The sequence below is a fragment of the Drosophila takahashii genome, chromosome 3R (genome assembly GCF_030179915.1).
Source record: "Drosophila takahashii strain IR98-3 E-12201 chromosome 3R, DtakHiC1v2, whole genome shotgun sequence".
In the NCBI taxonomy this organism is placed as follows: Eukaryota; Metazoa; Arthropoda; class Insecta; order Diptera; family Drosophilidae; genus Drosophila; species Drosophila takahashii.
The window spans coordinates 30,046,770-30,065,154 of NC_091681.1; the positions used below are offsets into that span (position 1 = coordinate 30,046,770).

An 18,385-nucleotide genomic window follows, 5' to 3' on the forward strand; every position below is an offset into this window, starting at 1 on the left:
TCCAATTGGAAAACAAGAACAAGACAAGAGGAATTTCGGGGGGTAGATAATTATATTTATAATTCACATTGCAGTCGAGTTCTGCTTTTTTTTTGTTTTCTGCTACTGCGACGCCAACGCAAGGTTTTATTTTATTATTTTTTTCGGTAATAGTCTAGAAGAGCGGCCTGAGCACCAAAAACCGCGAAAAAATTACCCTCGATGGACCGCGATTTCTTAGGAATTTACGTGCAGAAGATTATTTGCGGAAATGCATGGTTCTCTTGTAATTGCATTTCAAAGTTGCGTGTTTTGCTATAAAAACAAAGTAGGATTTTGAGGTGTTTTGTGTCATTTTGCTATAAAAACAATGTAGCATTTTCTAGGAATTTATGGGTTTGCTATAAAAAACAAGTAGGCTTTTGTTGCTTAATCAGAAATGGCACTTTTGATTTTTGTTTACTATGGATTCCTGCAACGGGTGCACTATTTCTTATAAAGACTTTCTTGCCATGGACGAAGAAGAAGTGTTTGCATTTCTGCAGAGACATGGAGTTGTTCTAAAGAGCAAGGACTGTCCCAACTGCAGTAAGCCCGCAACATTGTCTTTCAATGCGAAGAGACCGATTAGTACGCCATTTTGGAGGTGCCGCAGGATGATAAGTAATCATCAACAGAAACGAAAATTAAGAAAAGTTCAATGCTCCTTTAAGGTAACAATTGTTTAATTTAAAAAAAATATTGCTTTAAATTATATTTGTAAGGAATCCGCCATCAAACGGACATTCTTCAGCAAGTCCCACGTTGGCATTGAACAGGCCTGTAATTTTGTGGTTTGGGAGATGAAGGGTTCAACAATCTCATTCCTTCGGGAAGAACTAGGCTGGTCCCAACAGACGGTGGTTGATTGGAGTAATTTTCTTCGGGAAATTTATCTTAGCTGGACGAAGAAGAACGCAAAACAAATAATAGGTGGAGACGGTTTAACCGTCGAAATTGACGAAACCAAAATTGGCCGGCGCAAGTATAATTGCAATTTTCTCAGCAATGGGCGAATTGTTTAATCCTGAACGCGATGTTAGTATTTAAAAAGAGATGGGAAATGCTAAAAAAGCGCCGGAGGCAAAAAAATTAAAAAAAAAAATTGGCGCGATTTTTTTTTTTTAATTTTTTTGCCTCCGGCGCTTTTTTAGCATTTCCCATCTCTTTTTAAATACTAACAATTAACTATCTTAAATTTCAGGAATCCACCGATACGGACAATGAAAAAGAATAGGCTTAATCTGTACCACTAACCAGCATTTTTTATAAATAAATATTTACTGTCCAATCATTAACCATAGTTTTATATAGCATTTTATTTACTATTACAAATAAGTTACAAGTATAAGGAGGTACTGATAAAGACTAAGGTTGATCCTCCTCGGATTGCGATTTCTTAAGACACATCTTAAAAATGTATATGTTGGTCATCCATGGTCGCCCAAGCTCTTAAGGAATCACGGTCCATCGAGGATATTAATTCGCGGTTGTGGGGTCTGGCATGCTATAAAAACAATTTCACATTTTTGTCGAATTTTTTCGAACGCTTATTATTTTGACAACAAACGGAAAGCCCATATGTTTTTTATAGCAAAATGACACAAAACACCTCAAAATCCTAGAAAATCCTACTTTGTTTTTATAGCAAAACACGCAACTTTGAAATGCAATTACAAGAGAACAATGCATTTCCGCAAATAATCTTCTGCACGTAAATTCCTAAGAAATCGCGGTCCATCGAGGGTAATTTTTTCGCGGTTTTTGGTGCTCAGGCCGCTCTTCTAGACTATTACCTTTTTTTCTTTTTGCTGGCTGCACGAAAAATCACTTTATTGATCCGCTTTCGCCGTAATTATATTCACGTTTCTGCAGTGGAAAACGGCGGAGATTAGCACGCAATATGAATGCACTTTAGATTTTTCCCTTTCCCACTTCTCGCCCCTCCCCCGCCGCCTTTCCGCTTTTCCACTTTCTTTGCGGCGCTTAGTCACTTCGCACACTCACACACTCTCGAAAATCACACTCCGATTTGCATTTTTACCTCTCGAAGGCGATTTACTCAGCAATCTGCTTCGGATTTTATTTATTTTGCTTTCGCACTGGCTCATCCGCACACAGAATCTTAGGGATTTTCCTGTGTTATTTTCCGATACACATAAACAAAGCTCGCGGCGTTTGGCTTTTCCGCATCTCGCGCGCGCTTTCGGTTTAAATCGCTTCTGTTTCGATCGCCTGGCGCCTCTGGATCGCGACTCTTTCAAATCGAAGGCAGTGCCTGCCGTTCCCTGTGTTTTGTTGTTAATTGTCAGCGATAAAACAGCGTGGACAACAACAAATACGGTGCGTGCTGGTGCGGCGGTGGTTTTTGTTCGGTTCGTTGGAGGCAAGTGTGACTGTAGCCGAAAGATTCGTGGTGGGCGGCAGTTGCCAGATGAAAATTCAGCCTTCCCCCTAAAAAATCTCAAACAGTCGATATCTCGCCCTAAAAAATCCCTCATTCGATATTCCACAACGATTGTGTTTCGTTCCGATTGGCAATTGTCAGCTCACAAATGTTTCCATAGAGGGCGCCCGTTTCCTACACCAGTTTCCCCTTTCCCCCAATTTGGCGCTCCTAAATGTTAGATTTCTGGTTCTTCTAACAGCAATGTTAATGTTGTATCTTAACAATGTTGTATCTTAATATTATGTTAAATTGACTGTAGCCGAAAGTATAACCGTTACGTATGCGCGATTTTACGGCTGGCCGTGTGACCAAAGTGTCAGCAACGTAGGTGTGAGTAACGTAACGCCCAACCTAGGTTCCCAACTCTACTAAATGTAGCGCCGACTCAAACCATTGGGCTGACTAACAGAGCTCTGTTAACTTAAGCGCTTAAATTAAAACGAGCTAAAAATATTTAAGATGGAAAATAGTTTAGTTTTTTCTTTTACCCCAGGTAGAACCTCGTTTTTTCACATAAGTATACATTTGAGAATGTATGTAATTTTCGGGTTTTGAATGGAAAAAATCTTAATCTTAATTAAAGGACTCGACAAAAACCACCCAATACTAACTCGAGTTTTGAAGGATCTTCTGTGACGTACGAATTCACCAAGGATGTTCCAATATAATGAAATATTTCCACAAAATAAATATTAAAAACCCCGACTTGTTGAACTACGAATTAACAGTGTATTTCTTGCAATGCCTACTGCATCACACGGTCGGTTTTCGGTGGCCAACCCAGCTTATCGACTATAGATCTTACAGCTATTTGTAATTATTATAATGGTGTACACGATACATGTTCAGATCGGATCGGTGGTGTTCAGAACTCGCCGCTCTTGCCGTCGCAGGCCACGATTTTGACCTTGTCCACCTTGACGAACTCGTGGACCTCGCGGAACTCCACATCGTTGAGCATGAGGGTCCAGACGTTGTCGCAGAAGCGGTAGGTGTTCAGTTTTCCAGCCTTGAAGGTGACGCGGGCCTTGACCCGTTGATTTAGGGCGTTGTTGATGCTCTTGTCGAACTGCAGCAGCACCTTGAAGGCCAATCCGGGCGTGATCTGTCCGTACTGCAAGTTGGAATCGGGAGGATTACATTGCCTGCTGTTCAGCCCACAAGCTGCGGCCATTTTGGGGCCCCTTACTCACCTGAATCAGCTCGTCGAGGCTCTCCTGCAAGGTGTTGCCCAGCGTGGTGTTGCGGTACAGTTGGTAGGACATGGCGACACCGTTTATTCCGTATTATCTCTGCTTTTTCCGGGAATTTTCCGTTCAAGTCTTGTCCAGTAGGTAAAAAAATTTAATGCGAAGCAACTAGGGATGTCAAAAATATATCAATGTATCGATATTTTTTGCAAAAAAAATATATTTATATCGTGATATTTATTTAGCCAAATATCACAATATCGATGTTTTTTGGCGATATATTATATATAATATTGATATTTTTTTTAAAGAATATATATCAGCGATACGATATTTTTAAAATATTTGACATCCCTATTACGCCCCCCAACGGGGGTTTGGAAATTAAAAGGGGAAAAAGGATGAATAAATAAGTTATTCTAATAAATTATAATATTTAGAATAACCAATTCTATCAGTAATTTGTGATATTTATTTTCTGCTGCCTTATTGTCTGGCTAGAAGTAGCCATTAGAATATAGCTTGCACTATAAGTAATCAATAATTTTAAAGGTTTTTAATTTATTTCTAGTAAGATGAGCTGAAAATTATATATTTTGTAATTTTTGGATAATATTTGTTGAACTCCTTCCCCCACAACCAAATCAACATTTTTTTTTCTTTTCAGGTAAAATAAACCTATTTGATGACTAATAATTATTATTATAATTATAATTATAATCTGTTCTACATTCAAATAAACAACAAATTTCTTATGATCCCCATTTGCCTTATTAAAATTCAAAACAGTTCAACTTTTGCGCCAAAAAACTCGAACAAAACAGGTCCACAGGGTGATTCATCACATATTTAAGAAAATGAAATATATCGATGATAAATTGACAGCTGCCAGATGGCTTAAGCTGGTCACCCTAATACCCTCTGCACACAGCCGCTTGAAATTGCAACAGCAAACTGTGTTTCCACAGAGATTGATGCGCCTACAGAATTGCTTAAAACGACTAGAAATGCGTATAATGTTTTGGGGTCTTGCCAAGAAAGAAATATGCTAGATGTTGGTCATTCCCTAAAAAAATTAAATAATTTTCAGAGTTCCGTGCCAAAAACAAAATACGCGCACTCTGGCCGATGAAATAAAATGGTTGGAATTGGAATCCAACGAACAATCCCAACGTTGTCAAAATGTAAATGTCACCCAGAAGTGACTCCGGGAAGTGTCGCCGAAGTAACGCCTGGAAGTGACTTCGGCGATACTTCTGAAAGTCACTCAGAAGTGACTTAAGTGACTTTGCAGTGCAATTGATTTCCTTTCCTGTGCACAGGCTATAACAGCTGTTCATTTTATTAGTACATTATTGCTGTATTTTATTGTTAACATAAATCACTAACGATCAAATTTAATTTTTTAAATTTAATTATCAATAGTTACGTGAACACAAAATATCAGTCACAAAATGTGCCACTACGGGGCGCTACAAATTCTCCGGCAGGTATAAGGAAACCGATATTATAAAAATAATGAAGAAATATAAAAGAAATGTAAAAAAAAACCTCAAAATATAACATCTTAGAAATACAGTCAATATTACAAGTTATATTTATCACTGCTTCATGACTCCAGATATATTATCAGTTAACAAGACTTTATATATCCACAGGGGCTTTCACATCGCCGTGAACTGGACTTCTTTCTAAACTAGGATATTTTACCGTTTCATTTTTACTATCAGGTTCCCCATTTAAAGGCTCCATTTTGATATATTCTGGGATTTTTTCCAAATCATTTTCGGTACCTTTATCGGTTTCCGCTTTTTCCATATCTTGTTTCTTGCTGGCCACCAATGCCCGGGCTTTCTCCTTGGCCTGGGCTATCAGCTCCCTGTACTTGGGCAGCCTCTTCTCAAAGATCTCGTTGGACTTCTTCACAGACGTCTTGACCAATCCATCTTCCGGAAAACAGCGCAATGCATTCTGGAACATCTTTCGCACCGAGCCCACGAAGCCGTCAAGGCTCTCGAAATTATCGGAGTCCAAGCGATCCTGGAGGACCTTCCAATCCAGTTTCTCTTCGCGATCATGGTCGTAGTCCGAATTCTGGGAATACCTTCGCCAGTACTCCGCCCGATTGAAGGCCCATGTGAACTGTTTGCGTTTTCGCTTGACCATTGACTTCAGCAGATGATCGCAATGGCTTTTTTCGATCAGCCGATCCAGAGATTTATAACAGATGACGACAGGTGGTTTGGGTTTAGGCGGTGATGGAGGAGCTTCAGCTGGTGGTGGAGATGGAGATGGCGTCTTTGGCAATGGCATATAGATGGGCTCGACGGGAGCAGTAGTCAATGGAGGTGGCAGGACAATTGGCCGGTGGATCATGGGAGGACTAGCCCGTTTTTTTGGCGGCAATGTTAAATGATTTCCCATAGGCAGCTCCCAGGGATTATTTAGTGGAGTTGGTAACCAAGGATTAACCAAGGAACCGGGTATATAGTTTGGGATCAGATTGGGCGGCACGAAGTTTCGAAAGGGTGTTTGAACCGGAGCTGCGCTCGAAACGGGCGTAGTAAAATGTCTGGAAGATCGACCCAAAGGCCAGTGAACGGGATAATGAGTGGGAGGAGCTCGGGGAGATTCCACCGAAGGTGCGGGCGAAGAGTCCATTCCCGTGTCGGCAGCCCTTCTCTTGCGCTTCTCCGTCTTGGGCTTCAGTTCCACCTCCTTGCTCAGATCAATCGAGGCCAGTCGGCTGTAGAAGAGGTTCCGCAGCTCCTTGCCCGCCTCATGAACCGGGGTGCCCTCCAGATTGTAGAGCATACAGTTCTCGAAGATCAGCTCAAAGTCATCCAGGGCCTCGTCCGCCTGCCAGTAGTAGTTGTTGTGCAATCGCTTCTTGATCGTACTCAAGTCCATCGGGTGCTTGATCAGCGTGTGGTAATCGGGCACGCCCAAGGTCACGGCATCCACGGGATGGCGGAAGTGATACGAACAGCGACTCCGCCAGACGCAGCTCAGCACGGACTTGAGATCCTCCAGAACGTTGGTCCGGCGACCAGGACGATTTGGCGGCGGGATGACCGGCGGCTGGACGATCCCATTCACCGGCTGGAGATCCGGCTCGTTGCGCGGCGGAGGTTGCGGCTTCTCCAGCTTCACAGCGTCCATTAATCTGAATATCTGCTCAAAGTAAAGGAAATATTAAAAACTTGTTTAGACCTTCAAGCTAAATTCTTACTTTTTGTATAACCGATAATTCTCCGATCCTTTTAGCTCGGAGTCCCGGCGTATACTAAGCTCGTTTGTTATGATTTCGAAGCTATACGATTTGACGTAAGATTCTATGGTACATAGTTTAGCATTTGAAGTGTCAAGGTTTTATAGGGCAAGCAAGTCATAATCTCAATCAAATGTAACCTTGTTTTTTATTTTTAAATTTTATACAGACAAGATGAACCGATAATACTTGGAATGAAATTATTGATTCACTAGATTTTAGTCTTTGCGAAACCTTCTCACAATGCAGCTGCATTCCGGATTATTCAAAATGAGCACATGGATTTTAATACTGCTCTTCATAAGTGACTTACACATTATTGAAATATCTGCCCATAAAGGTGAGTGTACGTTTTACAAATATTGTTCAGATCGTAAGGAGATTATTTTTACGTGCTTTTAGGTAGATTTTACAGGATTCATATAGTAAGTGGTACTCCAGCTCCTCCCCGAAAGTTTCCCATGGCAGCTCGACTTGGCCATCACAGCTCTACTAAGAACCAAACCATGTGGTTCTGTGGAGGAACGTTGCTAAGTAACCAAGTCGTTTTAACAGCTGCTCACTGCTTTTATTCTGATGTGTAAGTACATAATATGTATATATACGAAAACAAGCTTTGATTTAATAATTACATTTTTGCAGCGGAACAGTGAATATTGTGCGTCTCGGAGAGCTAGTTTTCGATAGCAACACGGACGATGCCGAGCCGGAGGACTTTGAAGTTCTTGAAATTAAGGCCCACCCGGACTTCCGCTATCCAATTCTCTACAATGACATTGGGGTAGTTCGTTTGCGTAGACAAGTAACCTTTAGCCGTTACAAGCGGCCCGCCTGCCTGCCTTTGAATGACGGAAACCAGCAAGATGTCTTCACTGCCATAGGATGGGGTCAAAAGAAATTTATCGAGCTTGAGCCGTCCAAGGAACTGATGGAAGTGGAGCTGAGAAACTATAATCAGTCCTGCCGAAGGACCATGGAGGCGAATGAGGAGTTGCCCAACGGATATAATGCGGAGTCGCAGTTGTGCGTTGGTTCCCCGGGCCACGAGGACACTTGCAATGGGGACTCGGGAGGTCCTCTGCTGATTGCCCATACTGGAAATGGGTGCCAATATCAAGTCATGGGTATCACGTCGGTAGGAGTCGCTTGTGATACTCCGAACATTCCCAGCTTGTACACTAGGGTTCATTTTTACCGGGGTTGGATTTTAGGACAATTGGCATTACCATAAATAAATTTAAAAAATTTATTAATTCCCAGCTTATATACGAGAGTGCATTTTTACCGAAATTGGATTAGCCAAGAAATAAAATGAATTATATTGTACACACTTTCAAAAATAGTTGACTTTTTAATACTTATTTCCCGACTAGGACTTAGATCAAATACATGATTTCAATAATTGATTGCCCTTAAACCGGCTTTCTATATTTACGGAGTGTAAAATCCATCTTATCAGCAGTCTCTCAAATCTGATAAGTGGTTCCCTCAGAAAAGTTTTTCCCCAACAAAATATATAGATAAAGAAGCGGGATGAAATCACTGATTGAAATGAGAACCTAGAAATTAGTCTTTGCGAAATCTTCTATCAATTCAGTTGTAGCTTTAAAGAATATAGAATGAGCACAAATATTTTTTTACTAATTTTGCTAACTGGCTTTAGCTTTGTTGTAATATCTGCCCTTAAGGGTGAGTGTTCTGTTCTTATTTCAGTTACTGCAATATATAAGTATATATATTTTATAATATTTTAAAAATTTTGAAGATCCTCCTTCGATAATTGGCGGCGATCGAGCGAATCCGAGGGAGTACAAGCCGGCAGCTCGCCTTGGTCATCGTAACGCTACACTGAACGAAACAAAGTGGTTCTGCGGCGGCACTATAATCAGTGATCGAATGATTCTGACAGCTGCCCACTGTTTTTACTCAGATGTGTGAGTTTCTAGTCTTATATGAACTATTTAAAAATCATTTTATATGATAGTTACATTTCTCTAGAGGATCCGTAAACATTGTGCGCTTGGGAGAATTAGTTTTTGAGAGCGACAAGGACGATGCTGATCCGGAGGACTTTGAAGTTCTCGAACTTAAGGCCCATCCAGATTTTCGGTACCCCGTTCTCTACAACGACATTGGAATTGTCCGTTTGCGTGGGGAAATCAGGTACAACCGATACAAGTTGCCTGCATGCCTGCCTTTAGATAACGAAGACAGGTCCGATGCCTTCATTGCCATCGGATGGGGTCAGAAGGGATTTTCAATATATGAGTCCAGGGAACTGCGAAAGGTCCGCCTTCAAAACTATGGTTCCGTATGTGAGAGGACAACAGATGCAAACGACGATATTCCGGAAGGATACAAATCCGAGTCCCAGTTGTGCGTAGGATCTCCTGATCACAAGGACACCTGTAATGGAGACTCGGGAGGACCCTTGTTGATTCCCTTTCTTGGAGATGGATGCCAACATAAAATCATGGGAATCACTTCAGTAGGAATCGCATGTGATACTCCGAACATTCCCAGTTTGTACACAAGAGTTCATTTCTTTAAAGATTGGATTAAAATGGAAATTAACCGCGTTGACTTTCCAACAACTTAATTAAAATTAATACATTTGTAAAATTTCCTTTACAAATTCGAATATAAAATTCAACAACCTTTAAGTTCTCTTGTTTTTCGCTTTTTATTTGTTTTGTGTAGTTCCGCTAAGTGTGATTTCGTTTTTGTATTTTGTTTTACAATTATAATTTTACAATAGTCAACTAAATAAATAATAACAATTTATAAATATAATTTCTTTCATTCTTCCTCAATCATTACTCAAGATGTTTTTGTGTTTGACATAAATAATTTGTTCTTCTAGAGTTTAATAAACATTTTGGGCATAAGCAATAAATGATAAATCAGTAGCTGCTTTTGATTTGATGTTATTCGCCTGAAAAAGCAAATGTACTTTTAGAACGCATGGCTGCGTAGATCTGCCTTCTTGATTAACTTCATGATTAACTTAGTGGCTAAATATCAGCTTAGGTTACCTATTTATAAAAATAATTGGTAAGCCTAAAAATTGCAACGAAAACAAAACCTATCAAAAAACCAAGGGTCTATATGCAATAAATAAAAACTTAATGCTAACATCTGTAGATTGGGGTGTTTGCTATGTACAAAACAACACAAAATTGCGCCGCAGCGCTGCTGTGTAAGAAGCAAAAACGATCGCTTATTGTTAGAACTCTTCTTTGTAACTTGTTTTCCATTAACATCATCTTGCTGTTTTATTGTCTATTTCGAAAGTGTGGGAGTCGTGGTTGAGAGTCTGGTAAAGAATACAAAACAACAAACTCCAAAGCTGAGGCCCGACATCTAACACTAAACTCAATACTCGTATCGTATATGGATAGCTATATATCTCCTCCTAGCTCCTTGTTTCCATTCCGCACTACTTGTGCCCGATGACGAGCGTGTAGTTGGCTGTGCTAACTGTCGACGACAACGCCGACAGCGCTGGTCATTTGGCCAGCTTGAGGATCTCGGAACGGGCCAGAGTTGCCCCTGTCGTTCCAGTCGAGGCCACCGTGGCTCCTCCAGCTCCAATATTTCCCGCGCCCATTGTGGCCACCGGTGGAGCCGGAGCAATGCGTATGGGCTTGGCTCGCTGCTGATTGAAGAGGCCACTCAATGTGGCCGCCGTGCTGGTGGTCAGCACCATGCTGGCCTGGCCACTTGTGTTGTTGGCCTGGCGCTTGCTCCGCGCGAGTCCATTTATTTTGTTGTTCGTTGAAGAGGGCGACTGCTGCTGCTGTTGCTGCTGCTGCTGATATTGCTGTTGTCCGGCAATTACTGCTGGTCCTGGAACAGCAGCTATCGTAGCTACTGATGATGATGAGGAGGATGTGGCTGCGGGTGTCGAGGAGGCTGAAATGTTATCCAACTCAGTCATTGCTTCTTGTATGGCCCGCTCGAGTTGCGAGTTCAGTTTGCGGCTCCTTTGTGGTCGCATGGTGGGTGTGTGTATGTGGTTGAGTTTTGGTTGGTTTCAGAGGTTGGGTTCGGATTCGGATTCGGGTTTGGTATTTTTCATTTTCAAGTGGGGTTGTTGTTGATGATGATGATGATTATGCATACACACACAGAGTTATACACGTTGGGGTTGGCAGGGCAGGGTTTAATTTTGGATTTGGTTCAGCGCATTTTAAAAAAAGAAACAAGAATATTAATTAGCAAATTAAAAGTCAAAATGTAAACAATGATTAAATTAATTAATAATGCATTTAAATGCCGATTTATCGCTTAATTGCTCAGCTAATAATGTCAAACGTCCAATTATCAAGATTTATCTACATTATTTAGACTTAATAAAGGCTGCTAAAATAAACTACAAAATTATCTAAAAAATAATAGCTACAAATAATTAAACAAAATATTTTTGTATTGCAAAATAAACTACAAAAAGGCAAAACTTGCTTTAATATTTGGTGTTTTATAAATCTGCAAAAATAAGCTACAAACAGAGGCAAAAAATGTATTACTTAAATATTGGGTAAAGTCTAGAAAAATTAAATTTGGGAAATAATACAAAATATTTATAAAAAATCTATTAAAAGAGGGATATAGCTACAGCTACAGTGCTGGTCTGGTCTTCACCTATAGCCTCAAATCACTGCCTGTTGGATTAACACACTGATCTTTCCCTAAACATTTCCCGCCCCTGATCGATGCTCACTTTCTCGTATCCTTCTGGGCCTTGTGATGCGCTTCCAGACCCTCGGAGAGGCTCTGCAGCGAGTTGACCGGAATCAGTTCGGAGGTGGAGCGCCCGCCGCCGCCGAACCACTGAACCCAGACGTGGTCAAACTGCTGCGACGGCGTGCACACTCCGTCGGGCATCTTGACAATCTTCCCGGGCCAGGCGGGATGCCCGCGGGCCGGACCCCAGATCAGTTCTCCAATGGCAAAGGAACGCGGCGGCATCAGGAAGGCGGCATTAGGACGTGCCGCTCCTCGCTGCGGGCGTCGCGAACGTTTCGTCGCCTTCTCAACTGTTGGTGGAACATCCAGGATAGGAGCAGCTGGAACCGATGAAATCAGCTGCGTTGTTGTGGGCGACTCTACGAAAGGCACACACACACACTCATAGAGACTAGGACTATGGCTTTTTGTTTTTTGGTTATCCCAGCACCGAGCAGAGGACAAAAACGGAGGGCAGAGATTACAAACTAAACAAAGGTGCAGGTGAAGATGCAGGCGATCATGCAGTGGCCAAATGGTTGGTGTACTTGTGGTGTTGGGTTAGCGTGTGGATGCAGTTAGTGCTGGTCAGCGATGGGTCCTTACCCTGGTAGTCAACGTTAGCTACTTTGTGGCTATGAAGGAAGGTGTTTGAATGGCTGTTGGAGATGTTTGGAGTGGCTTGCTGGCGGTGCACAAACTGGCGGTGACCCGCCATCGCATTGGTGGTTAGTGGTGCCGACGATGATGACGATGTTATGGACATGGATGCGGATGTAGAGTTGGTGTTAGACTGGTTGGCCAGTCGCATACCTTGTCCCTGCATCAGGCTCATCCCGTTTTCCGCCGCCGTCTGCGAGGTGTGGATGTGAATGCGTCTGATCTTTGGCTCCGAGTGCTTGTATATCCCACTTGGCTGGGTGAACAGATTGTTGTTGCAAATGTCTGATTGGTGGAGAGATTATATAATGAGTAGGATTTCTTCGCATTTAGTAGGAGCTGCACTTACTCCTCTCACAGTCCGTTGAAGACGGCGACTGTCGACTCTCGGCGCTTTGGGGAGAAACAGCTGCATCGGGCTCCGAACTGGATACGCATTGTACCTACAGAAAAACAAGGGTGTTAATAAAAACAAGAGAAAAGCTAAAGGGAGTGAGAGGGAGATGGATATATAACAATTTTGATTGCGCATAACTTTGAAATGAATGATCCGATTTGAAAAGTGCCTTCTACATTTCGATAGGTATGAATATACACAACAAAATTGCATTTATACTTCTCGGAAATCTTTAAAGACACATTTTAAAATCGTTTTTGGGCGATTGTGGGCGTTAGAGGGGGCGTGGCGCTCGGCTGAAATAAACTTGCGCTGCGTAGGAAACCCAAGAATATGTGTGGGAAATCCCAACCTTCTAGCTCTTGTAGTTTCCGAGATCTCAGCGCTCAAACTTACCATGTCACTGCCGCTGCTTCGATGACTGGGTGGTCGCTCCGGACTCCGTGGACTGCAGGTGGTGGTGTCCGGCGGACTGGCCGCCGTTCCCTGGCGATTCATCACCGTCTCCGTCATGTAGGTGGCCTGTGCCGGCTGCAAACTGATCTGCGGGGCTGGCTGCTGTTGGATCTGAATAGTCGTGGTAGTTGTGGGACTGGCCTGCACGAAGGAAGCACCTCCCTGCTGACCCGTAGGCATCACCAGACCCATGGGCGTGGAGTAAATCTGCCCGATGGGGCTCAACTGCCCGTTGGCCCCTACTAAGTACTGCTGTCCTCCGGCGCTCGGCGAGATGAAGGATGGCTTGTGGCTCTGTGGCGATGGCGTACGCAGCATCACGGGTCCCTGCGGCGTCATCAGGCTGGTGGTGGTGGGCATGTTCTGGATCTGCAGCAGCGTAGCATCCGGTCCCATCACCAAGCCAGCCGGCATGAGCAGCTGCTGTCCAATGAGATTCACCTGCTGCAGGATTTGCCCGTTCTGCAGGAGAAGCTGCTGCGTCTGCTGCGGCTGCGGAGGATTGGGTTTGTTCACCACAATGCCCTGGATGCCGGGACTCAGCTGGAATTGCTGTTGGAATTGCGGAGGAGCAGCCGCCGCCGCCGCTGCAGCTGCTGCTGCTGCCTGCTGGTGGAGCAAAGCCGGTGGTGCCTGGCTGGGGATGCTGGGCGAGATCTGTGGCGAAATGGTTTTGGCAGGCGATCCACTCAAAGGCGGCGGTGTATGGCAAATGGAGCTTTTGCGCTTCCGCGCCCTTCTCTTGTTATCCGGCGAACTGATGATGAGGGTTTGCGCTGGAGGCGGCTGCGGCATGGCCAGGATCTGCTCGGCCTGCTGCGCTGGCTGCTGCTGCTGCTGCTGCTGGACGATATACCCGCCATTGGGCAGCGTATTGAGTAGCACTGTCTGCGGTTGGTTTCCCGCTCCACCCGCACTCGCCTGATTAATCTGACCCGCCTGCGAGGTGATGATCTGGTGATGCAACAGCTTGGCTCCGCCGGAATTCAAGATCACAGTGCTGCTGCTGCTGCTGGAACTTTGCGCCGCCACTGGAGAAGGTTGACTGACGATGTAGCCACCTCCTGGCTGCGGATGCAACTCCGCCGGCTGCTGCTGCTGGATGATCACTCCTTGTCCCGGTTGACCTGGCCGATGATGCTGCTGCGTCGTCTGCTTGCTGGCCGTCGTCGGTATGACCAGCAGTTGTCCCGACGAGGTCATTATCAACTGGCCCCCACCTGCTCCACCCATTGCATTGGCCATCGATTGCAGCTGCGCCACCGTGGGATTCGCGGTGGTCACCGGTCGACCTGTTATCGTACTCGTTCCCGCCGAGGAGGTCACTATGCTCCTGGTCATGGTGGCACTGCTACTGGCTACTGGTAGTCCTCGCTGGTTGGGAATGATTTGCGTCTGCTGCTGACGCATCACTCGGACTTGGGCGGGCATAGTTACCGTTCCCGGAGGAGCAGAAAGATTCGCCTGATTCGATTGCGTGCGCATCTGCAGCATTTGCGGCTGCAGTTGGACATGCATCTGCGGCTTGGGCGAGGCGGAGGGCGTGCTCTTGGCCGAATCCAGCGATTCCGTTGGCGAGGAGAGACTCTGTCGCGGACTCTCGTGACTTGTGGATATGGCTCCCACCTGCTCGGGTCGCTTCTCTAGAGTCTCAATGGCACTACTCGATACCGGTGACTCCTGGGGAGCTGGCACCAGGGTTACGCTGGTGATCTGCGGTTTCTGGGGTCGCGCAAAGGCTGCTGTATCCACTTGGAGGCTTCTGTTTGCTGCTGGTGTTGCTGGAGAATTTGTGGCGGGTGCTGGATCGGTTTCCCATTTGCCAAAGATCGACAGGCGACGAATCTTCTGGCGCTGCAGTTGCTGTTGCTGCTGGGAGCTATGAACAATGGGTTCCTGGGGCAGAGCTCTTGCAGTGGAAGTTCCTGCCGCCGCCGCCGTTTTCGATGCATCCAAACCAACTCCCAGGCTGTTGTGCAGCAGAGCTGTTTGCTGTTGCAGATAGCCAGCCGGGTCGTCCTTGAAGTTGGGATGCTGCTGCTGCTGTTGGATGATACTGTTTGCTCCTCCGGGCGGCGCGTTGGCTGGCTGCTTTATCACATGTCCCCCAGCTGAACGCTTGGGGAGATTGCCGCCCAATGCTAATGCTTGACTAGTTGGCATCGCATTCGTAAGCGGTAGCGGGGGCGTTGGAGCGGGCGTGGGCGTGGTCGTCGTCCTGACCGAGGCAGGTAATTTGTTATTGCCGTATTTGTGGCAATCAGCGTCTGCAAATGGAGCAACAAATTGAAAAGGCAAAGTCAGTGAAAGGTCAAGACATCCTTGAGTTGGCTTATGCAAAGCGCGTCGCGTCCTTAAAGTGCCCGCAACGTGTCCGCCCAAAAAGAAAAAACACCACCCACAAAAGGTCCTGCAAGCTGGGCAGCTTTTTCGGGGGAGCTGGAAAAAGGAAGAGCACCCGGAATCCCGAAATCACAACACACAAACGTGCGGCAAAAAAAAAGGTTTTACAACGTCAGTGGCTGTTTTTTTATTTTCAAGCGTAAGCATATAATGGTAGAATTATAATTAAAAAGCTTTACCTAAAAAAGGGATGCATCCCCCTCAACAAATAAAAATAAATACGCACATAACGAACAAAAGCAGCCACACAAAATTTAAATTCATTTAGCCAGGCCAAGGATTTTTCGATTTTTTGTTTTCGCAAATACTTGCCACACCCTCGCAGACCGCAGAGCCTGACCAACTTTTGCACCACCTCCTCCAAAAGCACCACCTCCTTACAAACCCCACCATTATCTGCGATGGCTCGCGAAAATTTCTAAATCGTGGAAAAGTTTTGCTTTGTGTGCGGGGTTTTTAATGCGACGCTGATTGGACTTTCCACCCGCCCGAGAATTGCAAGTGGTTGCTCCTGTCTACGTGATGGGGGTTTTCCCGGGGTTTCCCAGGGGGGCGGTGGTGCAAAATTGCCGGGGGCGTGGCTGGTAGGCGGTACGCAGTGGACGCGCTCGGTTAAACTTTTGCCATCAAGTCCCTTTTGTTTCAATTAACCTTTTCATTTTAAAGTTTTTAACAATGTTTGCCAAATGTTTGCCCAACTGCTGAGCTGTCTCCCTTCTTCACCTCGCCCCCTGCCACGCCTACTCTATCCCCATAAATGAATAAATGACTGAATGAATGAATGAAGGAATGAATGTGCGAGCTGCGAAACCCTTTTTCCCCCAAATTGGCAACAGTTTTGCAGTTGTTTTCCTTTTTCCTTGCACTCGGCGGGCAAATATCTCAAATGGAAATCAAATTGCTTTGAATTGCTGGAAGAAAAACCCTTTCAAAAACTCCGCCAGCCTGCGGCAGTTGCAGATGCGAGGGGACAGGTCGGAAAAGTGGAAAGTGCGGATGCTGAATTGGTGCGGTGTCAATAGAATAAAAGTTTTGCAACTGCTTCCCGGATGATTGCAAAAGGGAATCCAATACAAATATTCTACTAGCAGGAGCACGAATTATTTATACTCTAAGTCAAATAAATAGATTTAAACAGTATCATTGAAAACTAGGGAAATTTTTGTTGTAGAAAGGAAAGAATGTCATACCGCGATTAATTCTTTATTTAATTCTTAATCAACTGGCATTGAAATCTAAAAACTTTAATATTTGAAAAAACAAATTCTAGAATCTCTCATAAGAAGTTTTACAGAATGTCAAAAATTAATATAAATTTACTTTTATTCAAATAAGTACAACATTTTTGATTATAACGTATACAACCCACCAACCAAAAAAATTAAGCAATCTCGGATGCAAAGTTCCACACTTTCAGTGGGAAAAGTTTTGTATATCTTGCTAATTGGCTTCCTGAGTAGCACAAATCAACGCTGAACTTTTGCAGTTTTCCCTTTTTGTGTCACCTTCAAGAAGCTGTAGTTTCAAACCCAAGCCCAAACCATTCACATTCCCATCGATAAGCCATTCCCCAATGCGAGCTGTCCAAACAGCTTGGGGCGTGTAAATGTTTCCCAGCAGTCGGGGGTCTTTAATAAACATAACATTTATTTATCATGCTGCTCTGCCCGACTTAAAGCGCCTGCAGCTGTTGGTCGGGAAAATCGAGTGGAATGGGTGCTGTGGGTGGAGGATATGTCTTTGACTAACGCTCTGGTTTTTGTTTCGAACGCGTTAACTTCCTTTGACTGGTCACACAAAAGACAAAATCAAAACAAGGACTTGGAAGGAGACGAAAAACAGACGACAAACTGGTGGAAAGCATCCGAAATGCACTTCCTGCCAATGCTCAAACATCCCATCTCCCGTTTCCCATTTCCCATTTTCCCCCGAAACCACCTATATAGTATGCTGTTTTAAGCTTGTTGAACTCGCTGCTTTCGCTGGGTTTGTTTGCCAGCGATTTTATCCTTTTATTTCCTTGAACTCCCCACCCCGTTATCCTTGTGCACATCCATCTGTATCCCTCACTCGGCAGCTCCCCCTGTGTGTGTGTGCAGTTTCACTTTATCATTGTCTAGGCATCGTTTTTCACTTGGCAGCAGCCACAGTCAACATCGAGCACCTTTTCCATTGCATCTGTTTGCACAGCCACACACACACGATCATGTGTGCCAACAGGTGAGGTCACAATAGTAGGACTTCCAATCGAAAGATTGATTTTATAAGGATTAAGATGATTAAATTAATGTATTGAAGATTTCTTTAACATTTGATAGAATTTAAAGTGGAAATATAAATATAAATATATAAATATTTGAAGTTTGAAATTAGTTACATTAGACTTTAATATAATTTTGTTATTATATTAGAATGTTTTTAAGTAGGAAATAATGCAAAACAGTAAAATTAAAATATAGAATGTATTATTTTTTCCATATTATCTACCAATTATGCTAAAGAATTTAACATCCTTAAATCCAAATAGCTTGCAAATACCAAGAAACTTATACATCTTCTTAAAAAATCTTTAAGGACATTTTGCTGTCCCCAGCTGTGTGTGCACAAATGCGAAGGGTTGTGCGCCTGGGTGTTTGTGTGCAGTTCCTGCTGTGCTCCATTTTGGCATGGCTTTGCTTTTGCTTTGCTTAGGATTTTCCTTGGCCCAGCCTGCACTTTTCGCACGTATCTACACTAGTTTTCCTTTTGCCCTGACCTCACCTCCGGCTATATCCTGTCCACCACCCCCGCCCCTACCCCCTCTCACTTCTCAC

General features: G+C 44.0%; 6 protein-coding genes and 1 long non-coding RNA gene across 18 annotated transcripts in view; 3 read left to right on the top strand and 4 right to left on the bottom strand.

Annotated features, from left to right (window-relative positions):
- The window catches only part of Pli (E3 ubiquitin-protein ligase pellino), a 37,380-nt gene extending 34,959 nt beyond the window's left edge, over nt 1-2,421 (bottom strand). Inside the window, exon 1 of one of the 3 annotated variants that reach the window (XM_017153289.3) lies at nt 2,063-2,421. The gene's annotated coding sequence lies outside the window, so the exon portion shown is untranslated. The other 2 variants (XM_070216231.1, XM_070216230.1) reach the window with 2 other exon arrangements.
- On the top strand, nt 25-1,822 carry LOC138913262 (uncharacterized). The gene is made up of 3 exons (XR_011418915.1): nt 25-692; nt 744-1,056; nt 1,223-1,822. It is a non-coding gene; the product is annotated as an uncharacterized lncRNA (long non-coding RNA).
- Nucleotides 2,422-3,173: 752 nt separating the features above from the next.
- TfIIA-S (general transcription factor IIA subunit 2) lies at nt 3,174-3,836 on the bottom strand. The gene is made up of 2 exons (XM_017153291.3): nt 3,661-3,836; nt 3,174-3,581 (listed from the first exon to the last, which is right to left on the bottom strand). Exons 1-2 carry the CDS (start codon nt 3,730-3,732, stop codon nt 3,333-3,335), a joined length of 321 nt encoding a protein of 106 aa, XP_017008780.1. The 5' UTR covers nt 3,733-3,836; the 3' UTR covers nt 3,174-3,332.
- A 1,282-nt stretch (nt 3,837-5,118) lies between these two features.
- On the bottom strand, nt 5,119-7,007 carry tbrd-1 (testis-specifically expressed bromodomain containing protein-1). Its single transcript, XM_017153288.3, has 2 exons — nt 6,890-7,007; nt 5,119-6,831 (listed from the first exon to the last, which is right to left on the bottom strand). The coding sequence occupies exon 2, from the start codon at nt 6,817-6,819 to the stop codon at nt 5,302-5,304; it is 1,518 nt and encodes a 505-aa protein (XP_017008777.2). The 5' UTR covers nt 6,820-6,831; nt 6,890-7,007; the 3' UTR covers nt 5,119-5,301.
- A 77-nt stretch (nt 7,008-7,084) lies between these two features.
- LOC108065345 (serine protease snake-like) lies at nt 7,085-8,247 on the top strand. 2 transcript variants are annotated; one of them, XM_017153290.3, is made up of 3 exons: nt 7,085-7,268; nt 7,331-7,508; nt 7,571-8,247. In XM_017153290.3, exons 1-3 carry the CDS (start codon nt 7,172-7,174, stop codon nt 8,157-8,159), a joined length of 864 nt encoding a protein of 287 aa, XP_017008779.3. In that variant the 5' UTR covers nt 7,085-7,171; the 3' UTR covers nt 8,160-8,247. The 2 variants fall into 2 exon arrangements, with proteins under 2 accessions (XP_017008779.3, XP_070072333.1); XM_070216232.1 differs by having other exon boundaries at nt 7,247-7,268; nt 7,335-7,508; nt 7,571-8,245.
- A 224-nt stretch (nt 8,248-8,471) lies between these two features.
- LOC108065337 (serine protease snake-like) lies at nt 8,472-9,551 on the top strand. Its single transcript, XM_017153280.3, has 3 exons — nt 8,472-8,617; nt 8,694-8,862; nt 8,927-9,551. The coding sequence occupies exons 1-3, from the start codon at nt 8,548-8,550 to the stop codon at nt 9,525-9,527; spliced, it is 840 nt and encodes a 279-aa protein (XP_017008769.2). The 5' UTR covers nt 8,472-8,547; the 3' UTR covers nt 9,528-9,551.
- A 41-nt stretch (nt 9,552-9,592) lies between these two features.
- The window catches only part of sba (six-banded), a 31,457-nt gene continuing 22,664 nt past the window's right edge, over nt 9,593-18,385 (bottom strand). For 4 of the 9 annotated variants that reach the window (XM_070217909.1, XM_070217908.1, XM_070217907.1 and 1 more), the window contains 5 exons: nt 13,110-15,436; nt 12,666-12,759; nt 12,263-12,601; nt 11,652-12,036; nt 9,593-10,914 (listed from right to left, as the gene is read on the bottom strand). In XM_070217909.1, the coding sequence (XP_070074010.1) occupies nt 10,437-10,914; nt 11,652-12,036; nt 12,263-12,601; nt 12,666-12,759; nt 13,110-15,436 (3,623 nt within the window). In that variant the 3' untranslated portion in view covers nt 9,593-10,436. The remainder of the gene's footprint in view (nt 10,915-11,651; nt 12,037-12,262; nt 12,602-12,665; nt 12,760-13,109; nt 15,437-18,385) is intronic. The other 5 variants (XM_017153275.3, XM_070217911.1, XM_070217910.1 and 2 more) reach the window with 5 other exon arrangements.